The 21,258-nt window shown below is 41.9% G+C and overlaps 1 protein-coding gene across 3 annotated transcripts in view; it reads left to right on the top strand.

Annotated features, from left to right (window-relative positions):
- Positions 1-21,258, top strand: part of camsap2a (calmodulin regulated spectrin-associated protein family, member 2a) — a 234,924-nt gene that overhangs the window by 153,551 nt on the left and 60,115 nt on the right. For 2 of the 3 annotated variants that reach the window (XM_068037604.1, XM_068037603.1), the window contains 2 exons: positions 7,988-8,129; positions 12,380-12,519. In XM_068037604.1, the coding sequence (XP_067893705.1) occupies positions 7,988-8,129; positions 12,380-12,519 (282 nt within the window). Of the gene's footprint in view, positions 1-4,565; positions 4,599-7,987; positions 8,130-12,379; positions 12,520-21,258 lie in introns of all 3 variants that reach the window. The other variant, XM_068037602.1, reaches the window with a different exon arrangement.

Here is a 21,258-nt window from a genome sequence, read left to right as displayed (position 1 = left end):
CTGAAGGGTATATACATCAATACAAATATAACCGATGAGCTGAGGGCACAGATAGCAACGTGGCAGTATGATATCATAGCTATTACAGAAACATGGCTTAAAGAGGGACAGGAATGGCAGCTCTATATTCCTGGTTACAGGGTTTTCAGAGAAGATAGAGAGGGGGTAAAAAAGGATGGGGGGATGCAATTTTGGTTGAAGAAACAATTACAGCTGTGAGGAGGGATGATATGTTGGAAGGATCATCAAATGATGCCATATGGATTGAGCTAAGGGACAAAAAAGGGGCAATCACACTGCTGGGAGTGTACTATAGACCCCCAAACAGTCAGAGTTAGATAGAAGAGCAGGCAAATCTCTGAAGTACAAAAACAACAGAGCAGTAATAGGGAATTTTAACTACCCAAATATTAACTGGGATAGTTTTAGTATGAAAGGAATGAAGAGAACATAATTCTTGAAGTGCATTCAAAAGAACTTTTTTGGCCACTATGTAGCAAGTCCAACAAGAGAGAGCACGGTTCTGGGCTTAGTTTTAGGAAATGAAGCTGGGCAGGTGGAAAGTGTAGCAGTGGGAGAGCATTTTGGTGCTAGTGATCATAATTGTTAGTTTTAACATAATTATGGAAAAGGACAGAGATAGAACAGGAGTTAAGTTCTCATTTGGAGTAAGCCCAATGTTACTAAGCTGAGGAGTGATTTAGCACAAGTGGACTGGAAACATCTACTTGAACGTAAATTAGTGTCAGCAGTGGGAGGCATTCAAATGGGAGATTCAAGGGGTTCAGAGTAAACTTGTTCCCACAAAGAAAAAGGGGGACGGCCAAATCTAGAGCCTCCTGGATGTCAAGGAGCTTATAGGGTAAGATAAGACAGAAATGGAAAGCTTATGTCAGACGCCAAGAACGCAATACTGCAGAAAGCAAAGAGGAGTATAGAAAGTGGAGGGGTGAAATCTAAAAGGAAATAAGGAAAGCAAAGAGAGGGCATGAAAGAATATTGGCAAGTAAGATCAAAGAGAACCCAAAGATGTTTTATCAATAGATTAACAGGATAACCAAGGAAAGAATAGGGCCCATAAAAGACCAAAAAGGTAACATATGTAGAGGTGGAAGATGTGGGTATGGTTCTTAAAGAATACTTAGCGTTTGTCTTCACAAAAGAGGGAGACAATGCAGGCATTGTAATTAAGGGCGAGGAGGTGTGTGAAATGTTGGATGTGATAAACATAGGGAGCGAGGAAGTATTAAGGGGATTAGCATCCTTGAAAGTGGATAAATCACCAGGGCCAGATGAAATGTACCCCAGGTTGTTAAAAGAAGTCAGGGAGGAAATAGCGGAAGGTCCAACCATCATTTTCCAATCCTTGCTGAAGGCAAGTCCCAGGCAGATGGATGAGTTGTTATTTCAGTATTTAACTATATGTATTGTTTTGTCTTGTCCGACATCACCATATACTGACAGAAAAAAAATAGATGCTCTAGGAGGTTGGTGTTGAATTGCATCCTGCAGTGCCTGTTTACACCATGTAGTTTCTGTAGATATTTTACTAGAGTGTGAACCATTCTGAAATTAAATTCTGCACAACTGTTTTAATGTTAAATTTGTTCCAGTTTGTATTATATGAAATTGAATTTGTCACATCACTCTTTCCAGTCAGTAGTTGCTGAGAATCAAATCTGCACTGAGTGTGGCTAATTTCATGGAAGGTACAATTGGCCATAGTTTGCTGCACAAATCAACAAAAATTATGTAATCTGAAATTAATCAGCCACATTGCATCGGAATGGAAAAGCAATGCAGCTGATGACTTCATAGTACTAAGATTAAAGGCAGAATCCTTTATCTCTTACATGTCTTCTCACTTTAGACGGCACCTGTAAAGTGTTAAAATATTGAAAGAAGAAGCCAGCCATTTCCTGGTGTTTTCTCTGACCGTGATAATTAGTGTCTTTCCAGTTAAGGCTAATAGCTGAATGTATTTTCCATCGTCTAATAACTGCTCATGAATCCCGAACTCCTGGGATTTACAAGTAGCTGCCAATCTATAGAAAATTCCCTTCAGCAATCAACTTGTAAGTGGCCTCACGATATATCTTAAATCACTTTGCACGGTGGTAACAGATTGGGTGGGTTAGCAGTTAAAAATGACAGCTGTTTCAGACCCATGAGCAGCACAATGGGAGATCAAAATAGTAATCTTAAAATGAAGGTTAACAAAGCAAAAAATAATTTATGGCAATTTTAGTAATAGGAACATATTAGCAGTAGTTCCCCTTCCAGTGCAATAGAAAATGGCACCTTTCAACGTGAAGTTGATATTTGAATTTTACAATGTATTTTGATGTCTGGGGAGTAGATTTTAGAAATGTGTTGGATGAATAAATGAAACGTTCTTTACATTCCAAAATATTTGTTTACAGAGTTCCCAATGCCTGTGGTCAGTTTTCAATTTACATGGTTTTTGCACTGCTGAGATCTGTTTTATCTCCTTGGATGTATTTCTCTCCTTAACCCTGAGAGTGAGGGGGGTGGGAAAGGGTGGGCTGCTGAGACACAAAGTCACAGTCACTCCATTATTGCCGAACAGGGCAAAATAGGTATTCCTGTTGCAGTTTTTTCCCCCCTTCACTCCAAGGTGAGGGTTTTGACAAAAATCGTTCCCATGTTTACTTACGGTTTATTGTTTGCTCAATACTTAAAACAACTGCTTCGGAAGGCTCGAGTGATATGTACTGTCAAGATTGTTAGAGGATTCTGTTCTTTTACATACGTAATGAACAAGAAAACTGTATAACTGCAAATTCTATTTTCTAAAGACCTTGAGAAATCACACCTAGTCTATTTGCATATTCCACTGGCTTCTTAAGTAATTGCAAGAACTGTCGTCTATGAAATTTAATCACCAACCCACACTTTTATATCTAACAGCCTGATACTTCTGTTTGAATTTATTTATTGCAAACATTATCATTAGGGAGACAGTCCACAGCTGTATCATCTCCCTCTCCTGAATGGGAAGGGTATATCAGTTGTACCTAAACTATTTTTAAAACTCTTGAAACAATGGTTTTAAGCTTATATTGTCCAAAAATGATGTTGATTGAATAGTTTCTTGGGCATACTGTAGATGTTAAGATTAAATGCTGATTTGTAAAGAAAATTGAGTTGAACTACATATTTACAGTATAACCAAGCAATGCCTAACTGTTTACCACGATACACCTTATATATTTCTTGTATGTATGACCTACTATGCAGTCTAACAGTCCGTGTCTGAGTAACTGGTCTTCAATAGCTGTCTTTGTTAGCCTATATTCCCAGCTCTCTCATGTATGTGATGTCAGTAATATTGTGACATCATAGAAATATTACTTGTTAAATGTTTGTTACTGTCCTGTGGTAATATCGTGAGATATTAGATTCCATTTAAATTTGGGTGAAATATTTAGATTCCATTTGTAAAAATCCTTGGACACCATTCAAAAATATTTTACAATTCTTAACCTGTGTAACCATTTCATGCTGCCTAGTTCTACCTGTAGTCATAGTGCACTGAGAAACAGTAATGCTGATATTTTTATCCCTATTAATGAGACTAATGTAACAAGAATGGCAAAGTCTAATATTTATAGGCCCAGATTTTGCAGTAGTAATGATGGCGAAACTGGCAGAGTTCAATGTCATTACTCCACTGAACTGACAGCAACTTCTAGAGTCTGCAAGTGTGCAGAAATCCAGAAGTTGCTGTCAGTGATTCTACGCTTCTCTGGAGGGAGCGCTGTTGAGGTACGCCCAGACTGTAGTCAAGGGGAAATCTTACAAATTGTGGAGAACATCTACTCTTGGTTGTTAGTCTTGCTGTGAAAACCCTTGAAAAAGTTACACCTTGTTGAATGAGATGTAACTGAGTTTTTAATGGCATACTAACTTCATAATTACTGCTAAGCACCCTGACTGGACCTGGAAAGCTAACTTTACATTTGTGGAATGTCAGATTTCTCTATTTTGATTTTTAAAAATTGCACATACAATTTTTTCAAATTTGTTTATATTGATATATTAGCTTCTTTCTTTATCCAATCATAATCATTTATTTTGCTATCTGAAAATTTACATTAAAAGTAAAGGATATTAAGTGCTTTTTAGAAATACAGTATTTTCTCATCACAATCCATATTGGTTTGCTGTATGTGGGTGTGCAATGTGATTAGCTGCTTACCCTGCTTGCTGACTTCACTGCTGCTGCATAGCAAGACATCCCCTTGACTTGGCACTAGATTTAAACTGGCGTCGGAAAAGGGGAAAACCACGCCACAGCAATTACTAGATCTTTGCGGGCATCTTTCTTTGAGATCAGCGCGAGCTCTGTTACTTTGCTGCTGACTGCAAAATGCAGCTCAATAGTTCACAAACTCTTAAGACATCTGTATCTTTTTCTAAAATATGGTGAAGAACAGTAAAAGATTTTAAGTACTGCATGTGAATCTTGACAGAATTATGACTTTCTTTTTTTTCTCATCGCTTCAATCCTTTCTCTCTCCTTGATGCTGCTTCCTCTGAAGTCTCCTACCAAATGGTATTGGAAACTGGTTCCTGTAAGTTAATTCAATAACTAGTGATCCATTGTATTTGTGAATAATTTATTTCATTCTCAATGTTGTTGTGCTAACCTGTGCTGATGAACACTGTGTTAACTTTTTACTCTGTTGTGATGTAATATCATTTTCTGGCATTAACCCTCATCTTCAGTGGCATTTATTTAAAGATGAACCTCACCACAGTTTTTCCTCTCACATCTGCATGCATCCCTTAGCGTAGAATGTTTTCTCTTAACAGGAGTTGTCTCAGTTTGTATGAGAAATTTAAAAAATTCATCAAGTTGAAAGTTAATATTAAGTGTATGTTTGTGTGTGATGAGTTAATTGATAATTAGAGGCCATTCCTACTATAAGCACAACACAGGTGATAATCCATGACTTTTTTAACTATATAAGATACAGGTAAGATAATTAGAATCTGGGACTTTGAATACATTGCACATGCTCAGATTCCACAATTCAAACTTGGCTCATAGCATCACAGCTCGAAATAAAAATATCACGTCCAAGCTCAGGCTAGTGGCTGAGTGATTTGTCTGAAAATGATAATGCAACACCGTCTGATGGCCAGATTGTGCAATGTCAGAGTTTACATAGGAAGTTTCCAGTATAAATGTGAAGATGATAAGCTTATATTTTTACAACATCTTTCACATCCCAAAGTGCTTCACAGCTAATTAAGTACCTTTTTTAAGTGTATTCACATAATTTAGGTAAAAGTGGCAGCTAATTAATTTGCACACAACCAGGTCCCGCAAACAGTAGGGCAATAAATAGAAAGAGAAAAGAAAGACTCATATTTTTACAGCGCCTTTCATGAGCACCGGATGTCTCAAAGTGCTTTACAGCCAATGAAGTACTTTTGAAGTGTAGTCACTGATGTAATGTAGGAAACGCGGAAGCCAGTTTGCACATAGCAAAGTCCCACAAAAAGCAATTTGATAATGACGCAATAATCTGTTTTGTGATGTTGATTGAAGGTTAAATATAGTGCCATAGGAACTTTTACAACCACCCAAACAGGCAGGCAACTGAACCATGTTTTTGGTGAATACTGGCCATGATTCAGAATTGAGAATTGTCCAGTTTTTCTTCAAACGTGCCATGCGATCTTTGATGTTTTTAAAGAGTTATGTGTGCTTGTATCTCCCTCCCTGGGGATTGGGACATTTTAGGTCAGTTGTAGAACCCTGGCTGAAACTGGCTGACTCAGGACAACATGGCTGGGATTTCTTGTTTCTTTGCTTGACTCTCTGCTATTTTCTGCTTGTTCACTTTAACGGGTGGAAAATCATAGGTTGGTGAATGTAGAAGCAAAAAAATTCCAGGTTCCTTGTCTGCATAAGTTATTGTTGCATCATGTGGTACATTTAGCAATTAAGCTGTTGATGGACTCATTTACAAGAGTTTAATCAACTTAATTCAGCAAAAAAAATCCATGATGAAAATAACGATTTCAGAATTACATCAATAAAGAATTAAATATGGCATGTTAGATACCTTCATATAAGTTGCCACCCTGTTAGTTATTTTATTGTATTAACTACTTTTTAAACCTTTTAGTTTCCCTTTATATTCCTAGTTTTCCACGATGTATTTTTATTTCTTTGTTAGACATTAATGTGTGGTCTTGTTTCACTAATACCATGACCAGCTTTAATTTGAGTCTTGCAATAATTTACACAAAATAATTTGTTATGGAAACTTGGTGAATAAAACTGGCAAAAGGTACATTAGTGAGTACAGTAGCTTGCCAACCAAGTTTGTCGAGCTACCTCTGCTGGGAATTGAGATAGGCAAAGGAACTAACACAATATGTAGACTTCCATGAGAGTACTAAATCTTCAGAACATGTTGACTTATTGTTCTCGATCTTGAACAATATTCAGAATTATTCTTTAAAAAAGCTGTCTGTCAATCAAATATATACTGATCTCAAAGAAATCACTATTTCTTCACACCACAAGTTCATTTACAATGATTTGGTCACATCCTACGATTGCTATCAGGGAGATTTTTCCAGTAAAGCTTTCTTATTCAACCTTTAGGGATGGGACTCAGCCAATTTCCCCACATAAGATTGGTCTTCTATATATAACTTGTGTTTTAAACTACTTCTACTGAAAACTCTGGAGGAGAGAAAGGTGGCCCATCTCCTTGGTCTGTCCCAACCACAACACTACTCAAATGATGATGGATGTATTTGCATATAGTGGGATTCTTTGCTGGCCAACAATATTGTTGGGAAGACTTGTTTAGAAGTACTGTAAATCATTCCAACATTCAACTTGCATCATGAACAATCATTAGTTTACAGACCAGTACTAAGTTTATCTCACAGACCCATTGGTACCCAATCTTGGGAAAGTGGCAATATAAAGATCTCCAGGAACCATTCTCTCCAGTTCCCACTTTATATTCATTGTCTCGAGCTAGCCTCCTTAGGCCATTGGAGACCAATGTGGGAAATTCCACTGGTCTTTTCAGAGCCTCTAGATGCACAGAGCAGGCTCCTTGCATTAAGTGATGTAGTCACTCTGGCAGCTCTCCAGAGTCACATAAAAGTGAGTCAGTGTCACCGTCAGAGTTCAGAAGGTCGCACCCATTTCTCTTTTAGAATGTATTCACGTCACACTCCCATAAGACAAAAGAGTTACATGACCCCACTGTTTGTACTTGATTGTACTTTGAAATGACTGACTGGATGGGATATTGCTAGGTTAATGAAAGTGACCCATTTTTATCTTAGCAGTGAAAAGTAGCATTTTTTAACTTCTATAAATAGCTTTTTGTTAAAGGCTTGCAAAATGCATACTGGTAGCTAAATTCTATTTCACATTTTGGTTAAAAAAAATTGTATATTTTGTATTGCTGATATCAATGAAGTCTTGCTTCTTCCACAAGCTTTTTCAGTACTTATTATGTAATTTGCTCTGCACTACAGTGAACAGCTAGATAGGTATTCATGTAGTGCCTGAGATGCTGATGTGGGTACTTTAATGAATTTGTTATGTTTTAGCTGCTACCAACAGGCAGAACAATGGAATGTATACAGGGACATATTTAAAAAATATATAAAATATACTTCCTAATGCCTGCCACTCAATATCTATAAACATCCTTGGTGCCTTTACAAAAAGGGTAAAAGAGTAAACTTTGCTACATTACTGCAGAATGGAAATGTTCTCTGAATTTTGTTAATGCCATATGTATTTCCATAATCAAAACTAAATGATTTTAAATAGTCTAGTCACAGATCACTGTTTTTAAACATCTTTCTGTTTTAAAGAAAAGAATTTAAGTTTAAAAAAATTTTTTTTTAAAGGTCTGCTGTTTGTTTTCCAAATACATTTACTTGTCTAACTGCCTCTGTTATTTGGTGATAGGCCCGCTACAGGAAAGATCAAATACTGCCTAAACAGCTGCCCTGCATCCCACCAGTAGAAAACCTGCTGAAGGACACTACAGATGGTTGCTCATTAGCTGCATTGATCCATTTTTACTGTCCCGACGTTCTCCGAATGGAAGGTGAGGCTCCGTTTTTTTTTAAGGGATCCAGTGTCAAAGAAGTATCCTGTTTTCCTGTAATGCAGTAACTTAGGATTCAACCTGGAGGAAGCTTGCTTTCATATCACATCTCAAACATCTTATTTCAGTCAGGATGCTTGACGTTCGGTATCATCATTGAGAAATGCAGTTGTGGCCACCGGAGTCCCAAACTGGCAAAAGCTCCTATTTGCCCATTCCATGGAGAGCTAACCTCCTACTCCAATTGGCAATCTGAATTACATTCTTTAAACACAATGCACATTGAGAGCTTTGTTTTATAATGTAAATAGAACCACCTCTGTTCTTGAGGCAGTGTAATAACATTTAAGGGTCTCTGATAAATGACTGCAAAGGGTGTGTGTAACCAAAGACAACTGAATAAAGCACATGTCAACACTTAATTGTTTTGGTTTCATTGAGTTTTCCTCATGCAGAACAAAGCTGTACCCCTGAAATTCCTTGGGAGTTCTGCTGGTCTTCTGCTGTAACTGTTAGAATCACATGAAGTCTCATGGAATCAGGTCAAACATGGGCAAGTAAACCTCCTGCTGATTGCAACCTACTGCCTGCCCTCAGCTGATGAATCAGTACTCCTCCATGTTGATCACCACTTGGAGGAAGCACTGAGGGTGGCAAGGGCACAGAATATACTCTGGGTGGGGGACTTCAATGTCCATCACCAAGAGTGGCTCGGTAACACCACCACTGACCGAGCTGGCTGAGTTCTAAAGGACATAGCTGCAAGACTGGGTATGCGGCAGGTGGTGAGGGAACCAACAAAAGGGAAAAACATCCTTGACCTTGTCCTCACCAATCTGCCTGCCACAGATGCATCTGTCCATGAAGTATTGGTAGAAGTGACCACCGCACAGTCCTTGTGGAGACGAAGTCCTGCCTTCACATTGAGGATACCGTCCATCGTATTGTGTGGCACTATCACTGTGCTAATTGGGATAGATTTCAAACAGATCTAGCAATGCAAACCTGGGCATCCAAGAGGTGCTGTGGGCCATCAACAGCAGCAGAATTGTACTCAACCACAATCTGCAACCTCATGGCCCAGCATATTCCCCACTCTACTGTTACCATCAAGCCAGGAGACTAACCCTGGTTCAATGAAGAGTGCAGGAAGGCATGCCAGGAACAGCACCAGGCATACCTCAAAATGAGGTGTCAACCTGGTGAAGCTACAACCCAGGACTACTTACATGCCAAACTGCGTAAACAGCATGCGATAGACAAAGCTAAGTGATCCCATAATCAACGGATCAGATCAAAGCTCTGCAGTCCTGCCACATCCAACTGTGAATGGCGGTGGACAATTAAACAACTTAGCGGAGGAGGTGGCTCCACAAATATCCCCATCCTCAATGATGGGGGAGCCCAGCACATCAGTGCGAAAGATAAGGCTGAAGCATTTGCAACAATCTTCAGCCAGAAGTGCTGGTTGGATGATCCATCTCGGGCTCCTCCTGAAGTCCCCAGCATCACAGATGCCAGACTTCAGCCAATTCGATTCACTCTGTGTGATATCAAGAAATGACTGAAGGCACTGGATACTGCAAAGGCAATGGGCCCTGACAATATTCCGGCAATAGTACTGAAGACCTGTGCTCCAGAACTTGCGCGCCCCTAGCCAAGCTGTTCCAGTACAGCTACAATACTGACATCTATCCAGCAATGTGAAAAATTGCCCAGGTGTATCCTCAACACAAAAAGCAGGCCAAGTCCAAACCGGCCAATTACCGCCCTATCAGTCTACTCTCAATCATCAGTAAAGTGATGGAAGGTGCTATCAAGCGGCACTTGCTTAGCAATGATCTGCTCAGTGATGCTCTGTTTGGGTTCCGCCAGGGCCACTCAGCTCCTGACCTTATTACAGCCTTGGTTCAAACATGGACAAAAGAGCTGAACTCAAGAGGTGAGGTGAGAGTGACTGTCCCTGATATCAAGGCAGCATTTGACTGAGTGACTGAGTATGACATCAAGGAGCTCGAGCAAAACTGAAGTTAATAGGAATCGGGGTAAAACTCTCTGCTGGTTGGAGCCATACCTAGAACAAAGGAAGATGGTTGTGGTTGTTAGAGGTCAATCATCTGAGCTCTCGGACATCACTGCAGGAGTTCCTCAGGGTAGTGTCCTAGGCCCAAACACCTTCAGCTGCTTCATCAATGACTTTCCTTCAATCATAAGGTCAGAAGTGGGGATGTTCGCTGATGATTGCACAATATTCAGCACCATTCGCGATTCCTCAGATACCGAAGCAGTCCGTGTACAAATGGAACAAGACCCGGAAAATATCCAGGCTTGGTTTGATAAGTGGCAAGTAACATTCGCGCCACATAAGTGCCAGGCAATGACCATCTCCATCAAGAGAGAATCTGACCACCTCCCCATGACTTTCAATGGCATTATGATCGCTGAATCCACCACTATCGACATCCTAGGAGTTAACATTGACCAGAAACTGAACTGGAGTAGCCATATAAATACTGTGGCTACATGAGCAAATCAGAGGCTAGGAATCCTGTGGTGCGTAACTCACCTCCAAAGCCTGTCCACCATCTACAAGGCACAAGTCAGGAGTGTGATGGAATACACTCCACTTGCCTGGATGGGTGCAGCTCCAACAACACTCAAGAAGCTCAACACCATCCAGGACAAAGCAGCCCGCTTGATTGGCACCCCATCTTCAAACATTCACTCCCTCCACCACCGACGCACAGTGGCAGCAGTGTGCACCATCTACAAGATGCACTGCAGCTATTCACCAAGGCTCCTTAGACAGCACCTTCCAAACCTGTGACCTCTACCAACTAGAAGGACAAGGGCAGCAAATGCGTGGGAACACCACCACCTGCAAGTTCCCCTCCAAATCACACACCATCCTGACTTGGAATTATATCGCCATTCCTTCACTGTCGCTGGGTCAACATCCTGGAACTCCCTTCCTAACAGCATTGTGGGTGTACCTACCTCAAATGGATTGCAGTGGTTCAAGAGGGCTGCTCACCACCACCTTCTCAAGGGCAGTTAGGGATGGGCAATAAATGCTGGTCTAGCCAGCGACGCCCACATCCCATGAATGAATGGAAATAAAATCCCGTCGAATTTCAGGACTTGTATGTTTAAGAACGTCTCAGCTACCAGCTTCGTTATTCAAAATTTCTTACAATGTAGTCTCCTATTTCTTTCTTAAAAAGGATTATGATTTCCCTCCCTTTCCCCTGTACACTGGAAATGTTGTGTGTCATATAAAGGTCTGATAGGGTGAATGTGAAAAAGTGTGAAGAATGCCTCCTACCACGACGATGATCGAGATCACGTGAGAGAGACTCGAAGATAGATGCAGTGTGGCTTTTGGAGGAGTCACACAGACTAGTATAAATTGTTATAATGTAATAAAAGATTAATGTTTAACTATTCCAGACTAAGAATCTCTCTAGCTAGACTAACTAAGGTAGCAGTGTACCGAGCAAACATATAACAGTGTGCAGTGTTTTATTCTCAGCACAAACATCCCTCACATTGATGAACACAACGAAGAGAAATTTCCTCTTTGTGCAACAACATTTTTAAACTATTTATGAAGAGCACACTTCTGATTCTGATACACAACGCTCATAGGAACTCTTCCCCACTAATTCAGTATATTAAGAAGCTACAATTAGCCCAAAACGATGCAGCCATTGTCTCACTAAATACTGCCCTCAGATGGAGCATTAGGAAACTGCTTGTACAGTAATATCCGTAGCCACACTCTGTGATTGACTTCTGCCATAAAAATCTCCAGTGTTGATGGCCAACATGCAGCCAGGTTTAATGCCAACAGTATTTTCATCCTACTTCTGTATTCAGATCGGCATAGAAGTGGTGAGCTTTTGCTGGTTTGTCCATTTGTTTGTGAACAAAATAAGTGAAAACAAACTAACCTGAAAATGCCTTTGTAGGTCTTCAGATTTCACCTCAAAACTCTTTTTGAAGCTGAGTACCGTCTGATTAAAAAAAAAAACTCAACTGGCTGGTAGCATCAAATGCAACCTAAGCAAAATAAGTATGGACATAGAATCTAGAAGTGCTGCAGCCTTCAGTTCAGACTGACAGTTGCACAAAACTATAACCAGACTATTAAGGATCATTATTATTTTTCCCTTGGATGCATTTTTGGCAAGGGTGGCTGGAGAAAAGTCTCATTGACGCTTAATCATTGTAAATATTTGTTTTTACAGATATATGCTTGAAGGAGACCATGTCATTGGCTGATTGCCTCTATAATCTGCAGTTAATTCAGGACTTTTGTGAAGGATATCTGAACCAATGCTGCCATTTTCTACTGGAAGATATGCTCTACGCTTCTTCATCAATTAAGGTAAAGCTGACATCAACTCGATACATCTAATTTGCTTCATCTATGAGTTTTGAACTCATTTTTCCATTGCTTGAACTAATTGCATTGTTTGTTGTAGTACGATTATGTAAAAGTCCAGTTTTGATCATGAACAATTCGTTTGCATACGGTGCTGATAATAGCCTTGTTTATCTCGTGCTGTCAAATATATGACTAAACCTAATTTAGGGCAACAGTTCCCATGTAACCCAACTGAGTTTAAGACAGTCGATGAGATGGAAAACCTGAAGGATTCAGGTTTGCCATTTGATGTGTGCAGTTCTCAATGCAAGTATAGCAATTGTGTGTTCCATTACAAATGTGCTATTTTGTGCCTGTTTCCTCACTGGCTGCTTCACTGCATTGTAACGTCAGCAGCTTTACTGACTGTGTACACAGCCTGTGGCACTGTGTATTGGAGATAGCTCCAAATTCTTCTGAATTGGCCCAATTTAGAGCTGTTGAGACTTGCTCAACTATGTAAGTTTGGATTAATTTGGGCCTCATTATGCCCCCCTACTGTGCTTTGGATTGAGTTATCCCAACCTGAGAAATTGATCAAGTGCTGTGAAACAAAGAGATAATTTGTATATGATGTCTGAATTTATAGTTCTTTGAAATCCTCTTCCAAATTGGGATTCACCTGCTCATGTTCTGTGGGAGCCAACATTTTTGTGACCAATTTTTCAATTTTTGCACTACTTTCAATATATATTTATGTGGTTCAAATGATGGATTTTCTTGAAAATGGCTACAAACTCTTTTGGTCTCGAAAGCGTAAATGAGCAGATAATTGAGAAACCTGTGAAGAACCTGTAGGGACCTATGCATTATTTAGTTAGTTTGTACAGTATAATGAAATATATACTGATTGATATCCCACCCAGGGAGTAAAGACCAAGTCTAATCTTCAAATGAAATGGGATTAGAGGGCAGGGGTAGGCGGACCAGGAAACAGACGTAATTCCGTTCCCATTTTAAAGTAATACATTCTGTTCTTATTTCTGTGGAACCATACGTCAACACCTTATGGGGATGTGGCAAGAAAATAAATACAAATATCATTTTATAATTAATTTAGAAATTTTCATTTAAAAGAAATTACTACAAAATACAAAACATTTGTTTTAGTGACCCTTTCTGAGTCGACCATTTTTCAACTAAGGATATGAAGTTTACCTGTAATAAAAATTGAAAATGCTGGAAGTACTCAGCAAATGAGGCAGCATCTGTGGAGAGAGTAACAGAGTTAACGTTTCAGGTCATTAGTTCTGATGAAAGGTCACAGACCACCCTGAAAAAGATCCAGAGATGGACCACTAGATAGATACCAAGTTTAAAGGCTTTTAGTTACCATGCCAGGCTTAGAGACCTGGGGCTTTATACCCTAAAAATGCACAGACTTCAAGAAGATAGTTCCTTCAAACGATGAAAAGATTAGATTCAGTTATGTGGATAGGTTATTTGTGTTTGCTGGGACCAGAGGGCACAAGTATAAGTTATGTCAATAAAAAAACTAGATTAGATGTCCAGGGGGTCTTTTTAGAGATTCATCAACCTATGGAAAAAGTTGCTGATTTGTGCAGTGAGTGTAGATTCGCTGCAAACATGCAAAAGTGATCTGGACTAGTTCCTGAGTGTGGCCAACATAACCATGTATAAAAAGTAGGTAGATATGGGGTAACATATCTCCTAATCATCATGGGCTCCTGAAACTTGATCTCCTTTGGACGTTGGAGAGGAAATTTGAATCTTTTTTCCCCTCTTAAATTGGTCTAAGATTTTTTTTCTCTTTTTTTGGCCACTCTCATGGGACTGTGTGGTCGGTTGGGGAGTGGGCCAAGGGGAAGATGGGAAACATTGTCTGCATAACTTGCACTGTGACCATATGGAGCAGACTCGTAGGTACATAGGAACAGAAGTTGGCCATTCAGCCCCTCGAGCCTGTTCTGCTAGTCAATAGATCATGGCTAATCTGAATCTTAACTCTGTCTACCCGCCTTGATACCCTTGCCTAACAAAAATGTGAACCAGATTTTATTCCGGCAACGGGGGTTCCGACAATGGGATGGTAGGTGAGGGGAGACCCTAACTTGGTCCTCCATTGGGCCCCAGCTGCAATTCCATGGCAGGAAGCCAATTAACTGCCCACCGTTGGGGACGTCGTCCCTTTAAGGGATGAGCTCTTGCCTCCAAAGCTGCCAGCCAATTGAAGGGCAGACAGCTGTGCAGTACCGGCAGCGCCACTGGCAGTGGTGACCACTGCTAGTATTGCTGGAAGCCTGCATTGCCGAAGAAGGAGGAGTCCTCCAGGACACGGGTAAGTGCGGTCGCGGTTGTGGGGGCCAGTCAGGTTGGGGGGTGGGGGGTACAGGAGAGATTGCTGGGGGAAGCGGCCATCGCCTCCAGGGGCCATGGATTGCCCCCAAAGGAGGGAGACCCTCACCCCTGGGTTTGCTGAGGTCACCAGATTTTACCTGGCAGCCTCTCCACGTGGTGGCAGGCCCCTCTGCTTTCAATAAAATTGGAGCAGTGGCCCTTAAGTGGTACCCCCAACCCCCTTGGCTGCTCATTCCCGGCCTCGCCGCTCTCACACACTCCCCCAAACCCTCCCACCCCCGCCTCCCGGCCACTCACCCCCAGCCTCGCTGCTCCCAGCTGAGGGGAAGCGGCGAGGCCAGGAACGAGCGGCCGGGGTGGAAGGGGACGTGATGAGGCGGAGAGCGAGTGGCCGTAGGGAGGCTTTGGTGAGGTGGAGAGCGGGCGGCGAGCAGACAGACGCAGGAGGGAATGGCGAAGCGAACCGCGATGGCAGGAGGGAGCGGGATACTGTTGGGGGTGAGGTGGAGGCGGGGATTGCAGCCATTGACAAATTGAGCAGCACCATTTTTATTACTTGCAGCTGCCTGAGACGTTGCAGACAGTAACATTTCAGTTGATGAGACTACATTTGCACATGTGCAAGTACTGCGCCACCCAGTATTTGTGTTGTCAGCAAACGCAGTCTTTTTGTACCAAAAAATCTGCGGCAATATTATGGTCTTTTTTTGTAGTGCTTAGTTTGGCCACTCGGTGATGCTACATAACAGTTGACATCGACAACCTGTGGCTGAGAATTGTCTGCAATTTAACAAATTAAAATTTAAAAAAAGAATTAGTGGGGAGAAAGAAAAGAAAATGAAAGGAAATACACTAAAAAAACATACATTGTGGTACAGGAAAGAAGTAAGAAAACATGTAAAATGTCAGTGATTCAGATAGGCAGAAGAAAACAGATGCTGGTATTGTGTGTGAAGCAAGAATCATTAACCCTGAAATGTCTTCTCCAAATTGAGAATGAAATTATAGTTCAACAACTCATACACAACAGCTGGAATAGTTTAATGGCTTGTAAAGAAAACCCATGAGCTTGTCATTTTAATGTGTGAGAGGCTATTATAACAGGTCCTACTTTCCATAATCAAGTGTTAGAAGCAGACTAGTTCCAGCATGCTCTGAGTAAACCTCGCCAGCTTCTTACCTTTCAATGTTTGATTTGGTCAAAAAGTTGAATTGGCTTTTAAGTTATTGCACATATTCGTGAATGTTCAAAGGTGGAAATTGGCATTGACAGCGAGCAAGCATTTATATCAATATGTGAGGTGGTAAGGGAGTGAGAAACTATGGTACAGATGCTTTTGTTAACTGAATGGAGATTTCTTTTAACATTAGGTGCCTTGTTTTGATGTAGAAATTTACATCTTTGCCTCTTATCCAATGAAATAAACTGAAAATGGTGCTTTGCATTTTATGTCTGGCTATTTTTGGAGATCATAGAACTGCCAAAGCTGCCTCTTGAAGATAATAGACAAATTAAAATTAGGAGTGATTTTGAGAGGGAATGACTATTTCCTCTGCAGTGGAGTTAGCAAAAAGGGAGTATCACCAAGAGAGTGAAGAGAGAGGTGATAATTTTTTTTAATGCAGAGTTTAGAGTTTTGCAAGAACTCGTTTTGGGGGCCTTTGCATTCTACTACAGGAAGAGAAGAAAAGCATTTGCAGCAGTGGAGGTTACAGGGCTATGAAAAGAACAGGCCAGTGGAATCAGTTTTGGATTACCCCCTGAGCAAGGAATTGGTACAGACATTGACAAAAATGTGGTTCTATGGAAGGGTTAATGTTATTTTATTTCTATGACAGCTGTAAAAATGTGCGAGTGAATGATTAGAATGTAAGAACGAACTTTTCTGTTTGTACATAAAAGAATCATTTTGTAATTCTGATCTTTTGAAAAATTGGGAAGTGTAATTTCTTTGGATCTGTAATTTTAATGAAAACGTAAAGATAATCACCAGCTTCATGGTCACAATATGGGTCATAAGACACGTATGGAAGAGAACGATTTTTGACCCATTTCAACTCATCTTTCAGAATTTAAAGTCTTCCTCTTCCCCTGCCACCATCCTGGAATATACCATAGTGTCACATTGATTTTTCCCTCCATCACCCTACCGAGCAGTCCATTCCATGTGTTGATCATTTTTGTGTGAAGAAGAATTGCTGACACCAGTTCTAAATTTATTTTTTCGTTGTTTGAATTTTTACTCTATGGCCATAGTTTAGGTTAGTATTCTAAATTTGCATTTTCTAAGCTATTTATCTTGCATACCTTCGATTTTGAACAAGCACAATGTTTTTGCTTTTTTCCTAACTTGGTAACTGATTTCAAACCTTTACATCTAAGTAAAGACATTTAAAGCCATCGTATTTAAACCAGTCCCCAGATTACAGGTTTTACAGTAATTTGGGACTATTGTGAGAGTCCTGCGGTCATGCAGTTTAGTAAAGCACTGCATTCCTATTCATTTATGTTCGGGTTCTTCTGGTACTGTCTGTTTTCAAACTAGAAGGGAAGAATTGGTCCAGTTATAAATACCAACAATATGAAAGTACTCGTGAAGGTTTCTTCTGGTCTGTAGTTTGCTATTTAAGCGATTCATGGCCCCCACTTCACCCCCACCTTCCCTCTTTATTTCTCCTGCGTCACCCCGATTCCTTTCTGTAGGTCTCTTCCCATTTATCCACTCTACTCCCTAACTTGTGACTAAAGCACCTTACCATTCACAACTTTAACCTCAGTCAGTCTACTGACATTGTGGGCTTGATCAGAACTTGGGTCACTGACAGCAACCCCTTTCCTTCACTGATGCCTCCCCACCTGGCGACATGTTCCACCAAATGACCTGACTCCAATCATTAAAAAAGATTGGCTGTCCTGACTAAGTCCCATTCTCAAGCTGCACCCCTCCTTGTCTGGTACCTTCTCTGAGCACTTCACCCTTTCCCATCTCATTCCCCAAATTCTTGTTGCTTTCTGCCGTCCCAAGTGCTCGGACAACTCCCTCGTCAAAATCTGTTTCCCTACTCTCCTGGCTTAGCCTCACCACTGAGTGACTCTTCATCTTTGGTAATTTCGGTATTCACCGAAATTGCCCTAGTGCGCTCCCCTCTGGAGTTTTAAGCACTCCTATCTATATTTAACTGTGGATCAGCTCCCTCACCCCTACATAAACCCTTGCCATCTGAGATTGCTTTCACTTAAAGTCATCTGTGATAATTTTTCTTAATTATTATTCTTTTATGGGATTTGGGCGTCGCAGGCAAGGCCAGCATTTGTTGCCCATCCCTAACTGCCCTTGAGAAGGTGGTGAAGAGCAGCCTTCTTGAACCGCTGCAGATTATCTGGTGTGGATACACCCATAGGACTGCTAGGAAGGGAGTTCCAGGAATTTGACCCAGCACGGTGATAAAATTCCAAATCACAATGGTGTGTGACTTGGAGGGGAACTTGAAGGTGGTAGAGTTCCCATGCATCTGCTGCTCTTGTCCTTCTAGGTGGTAGAAGTCATGGGTTTGGCAGGTGTTGTCTAAGGAGCATTGGTGCATTGCTGCAGTGCATCTTGTAGTTGGTACACACTGCTGCTATTGTACATCAATGGTGGAGGGAGTGCCGATCAAGTGGGCTACTTTATCCTGGATGGTGTCGAGCTTCCCGAGTGTTGTTGGAGCCGTACTCATCCAGGCAATTGGAGAATATCCCATCACACTCCTGACTTGTGCCTTGTAGATGGTGAACAGATTTTAGGGAGTCAGGAGGTGGGTTAGTTGCCACAGAATTCCTGGTCTCTGACTTGCTGTTGTAGCCACAGTATTTATGTGGCTGGTCCAGTTCAGTTTCTGGTCAATGGTAAACCCCCAGGATGTTGATAGTGGGGATTCAGCGATGGTAATGCCATTCAATGTCAATGAGAGATGGTTAGATTCTCTCTAATTGGAGTCCGTCACTGCCCAGCACCTGTGTAGCGTGAATGTTACTTGCCACTTATCAGCTCAAGCCTGAATGTTGTCCAGGTTTTGCTGCATATGAACATGGACTGCTTCACTGTCTGAGGAGTTGCGAATGGTACTGAACACTGTACAATCATTAGCGAACATCCCCACTTCTGACCTTATGATGAAGGGAAGGTCATTGACAAAGAAGCTGAAGGTGGTTGGGCTTAGGTCACTACCCTGAGGAACTCCTGCAGTGATGTCCTGGAGCTGAGATGATTGACCTCCAACAATCACAACCATCTTCCTTTGTGCTATGCATGACTCCAACCAGTGGATAATTTTCCCCCTGGTTCCCATTGACTTCAGTTTTGCTAGGGCTCCTTGATACCATACTTGATTAAATGTGGCAGGTGGTGGGGGAACCAACACGAGGGAAAAACATACTTTACCTCGTCCTCACCAATCTGCCTGCTGCAGATGCTTCTGTCCATGACAGTATTGGTAGGAGTGACCACCGCACAGTCCTTGTGGAGACGAAGTCCCGCCTTCACATTGAGGATACCGTCCATCGTGTTGTGTGGCATTATCACCGTACTAAATGGGATAGATTTCGAACAGATCTAGCAATGCAAAACTGGGTATCCATGAGGCGCTGTGGGCCATCAGCAGCAGCAGAATTGTACTCAACCACAATCTGTAACCTCATGGCCCGGCATATCCCCCACTCTACCATTGCTATCAAGCCAGGAGACCAGCCCTGGTTCAATGAAGAGTGCAGGAGGGCATGCCAGGAGCAGCACCAGGCATACCTCAAAATGAGGTGTCAACCTGGTGAAGCTACAACCCAGGACTACTTGCATGCCAAACTGTGTAAGCAGCATGCGATAGACAGAGCTAAGTGATCCCATAATCAACGGATAAGATCAAAGCTCTGCAGTCCTGCCACATCCAGCCGTGAATGGTGGTGGACAATTAAACAACTAACTGGAGGAGGTGGCTCCACAAATATTCCATTCCTCAATGATGGGGGAGCCCAGCACATCAGTGCGAAAGATAAGGCTGAAGCATTTGCAACAATCTTCAGCCAGAAGTGCCGAGTTGATGATCCATCTCGGGCTCCTCCTGAAGTCCCCAGCATCACAGATGCCAGACTTCAGCCAATTCGATTCACTCCGCGTGATATCAAGAAACGATTGAAGGCACTGGATACTGCAAAAGCTATGGTCCCTGGCAATATTCCGGCAATAGTACTGAAGACCTGTGCTCCAGAACTTGCTGCGCCCCTAGCCAAGCTGTTCCAGTACAGCTACAATACTGGCATCTACCCTGCAATGTGGAAAATTGCCCAGGTATGTCCTATCCATAAAAAGCAGGACAAGTCCAAACCGGCCAATTACCGCCCCATCAGCCTACTCTCAATCATCAGTAAAGTGATGGAAGGTGTCATCAACAGTGCCATCAAGCGGCACTTGCTTAGCAATAACCTGCTCAGTGACGCTCAGTTGGGGTTTCGCCAGGGCCACTCAGCTCCTGACCTCATTACAGCCTTGGTTCAAACATGGACAAAAGAGCTGAACTCAAGAGGTGAGGTGAGAGTGACTGCCCTTGACCTCAAGGCAGCATTTGACCGAGTATGGCATCAAGGAGCCCTAGCAAAACTGAAGTCAATGGGAATCTGGGGGAAAACCCTCCGCTGGCTGGAGTCATACCTGGTGCAAAGGAAGATGGTTGTGGTTGTTGGAGGTCAATCATCTGAGCTCCAGGACATCACTGCAGGAGTTCCTCAGGGTAGTGTCCTAGGCCCAACCATCTTCAGCTGCTTCATCAATGACCTTCCTTCAATCATAAGGTGGGATGTTCGCTGATGATTGCACAATGTTCAGCACCGTTCATGACTCCTCGGATACTGAAGCAGTCCGTGTAAAAATGTAGCAAGACCTGGACAATATCCAGGCTTGGGCTGATAAGTGGCAAGTAACATTCGCGCCACACAAGTGCCAGGCAATGACCATCTCCAACAAGAGAGAATCTAACCATCTCACCTTGACGTTCAATGGCATTACCATTGCTGAATCCCCCACTATCAACATCCTAGGGGCTACCATTGACCAGAAACTGAACTGGAGTAGCCATATAAATACCGTGGCTACAAGAGCAGATCAGAGGCTAGGAATCTTGAGGCGAGTAACTCACCTCCTGACTCCCCAAAGCCTGTCCACCATCTACAAGGCACAAGTCAGGAGTGTGATGGAATACTCTCCACTTGACTGGATGGGTGCAGCTCCAACAACACTCAAGAAGCTCGACACCATCCAGGACAAAGCAGCCCACTTGATTGGCACCCCATCCACAAACATTCACTCCTCCCACCACCGATGCACAGTGGCAGCAATGTGTACCATCTACAAG

The sequence above is a fragment of the Heterodontus francisci genome, chromosome 8 (assembly GCF_036365525.1).
Source record: "Heterodontus francisci isolate sHetFra1 chromosome 8, sHetFra1.hap1, whole genome shotgun sequence".
Lineage (NCBI taxonomy): Eukaryota > Metazoa > Chordata > Chondrichthyes > Heterodontiformes > Heterodontidae > Heterodontus > Heterodontus francisci.
This window is presented reverse-complemented; position numbering and strand designations above follow the sequence as displayed.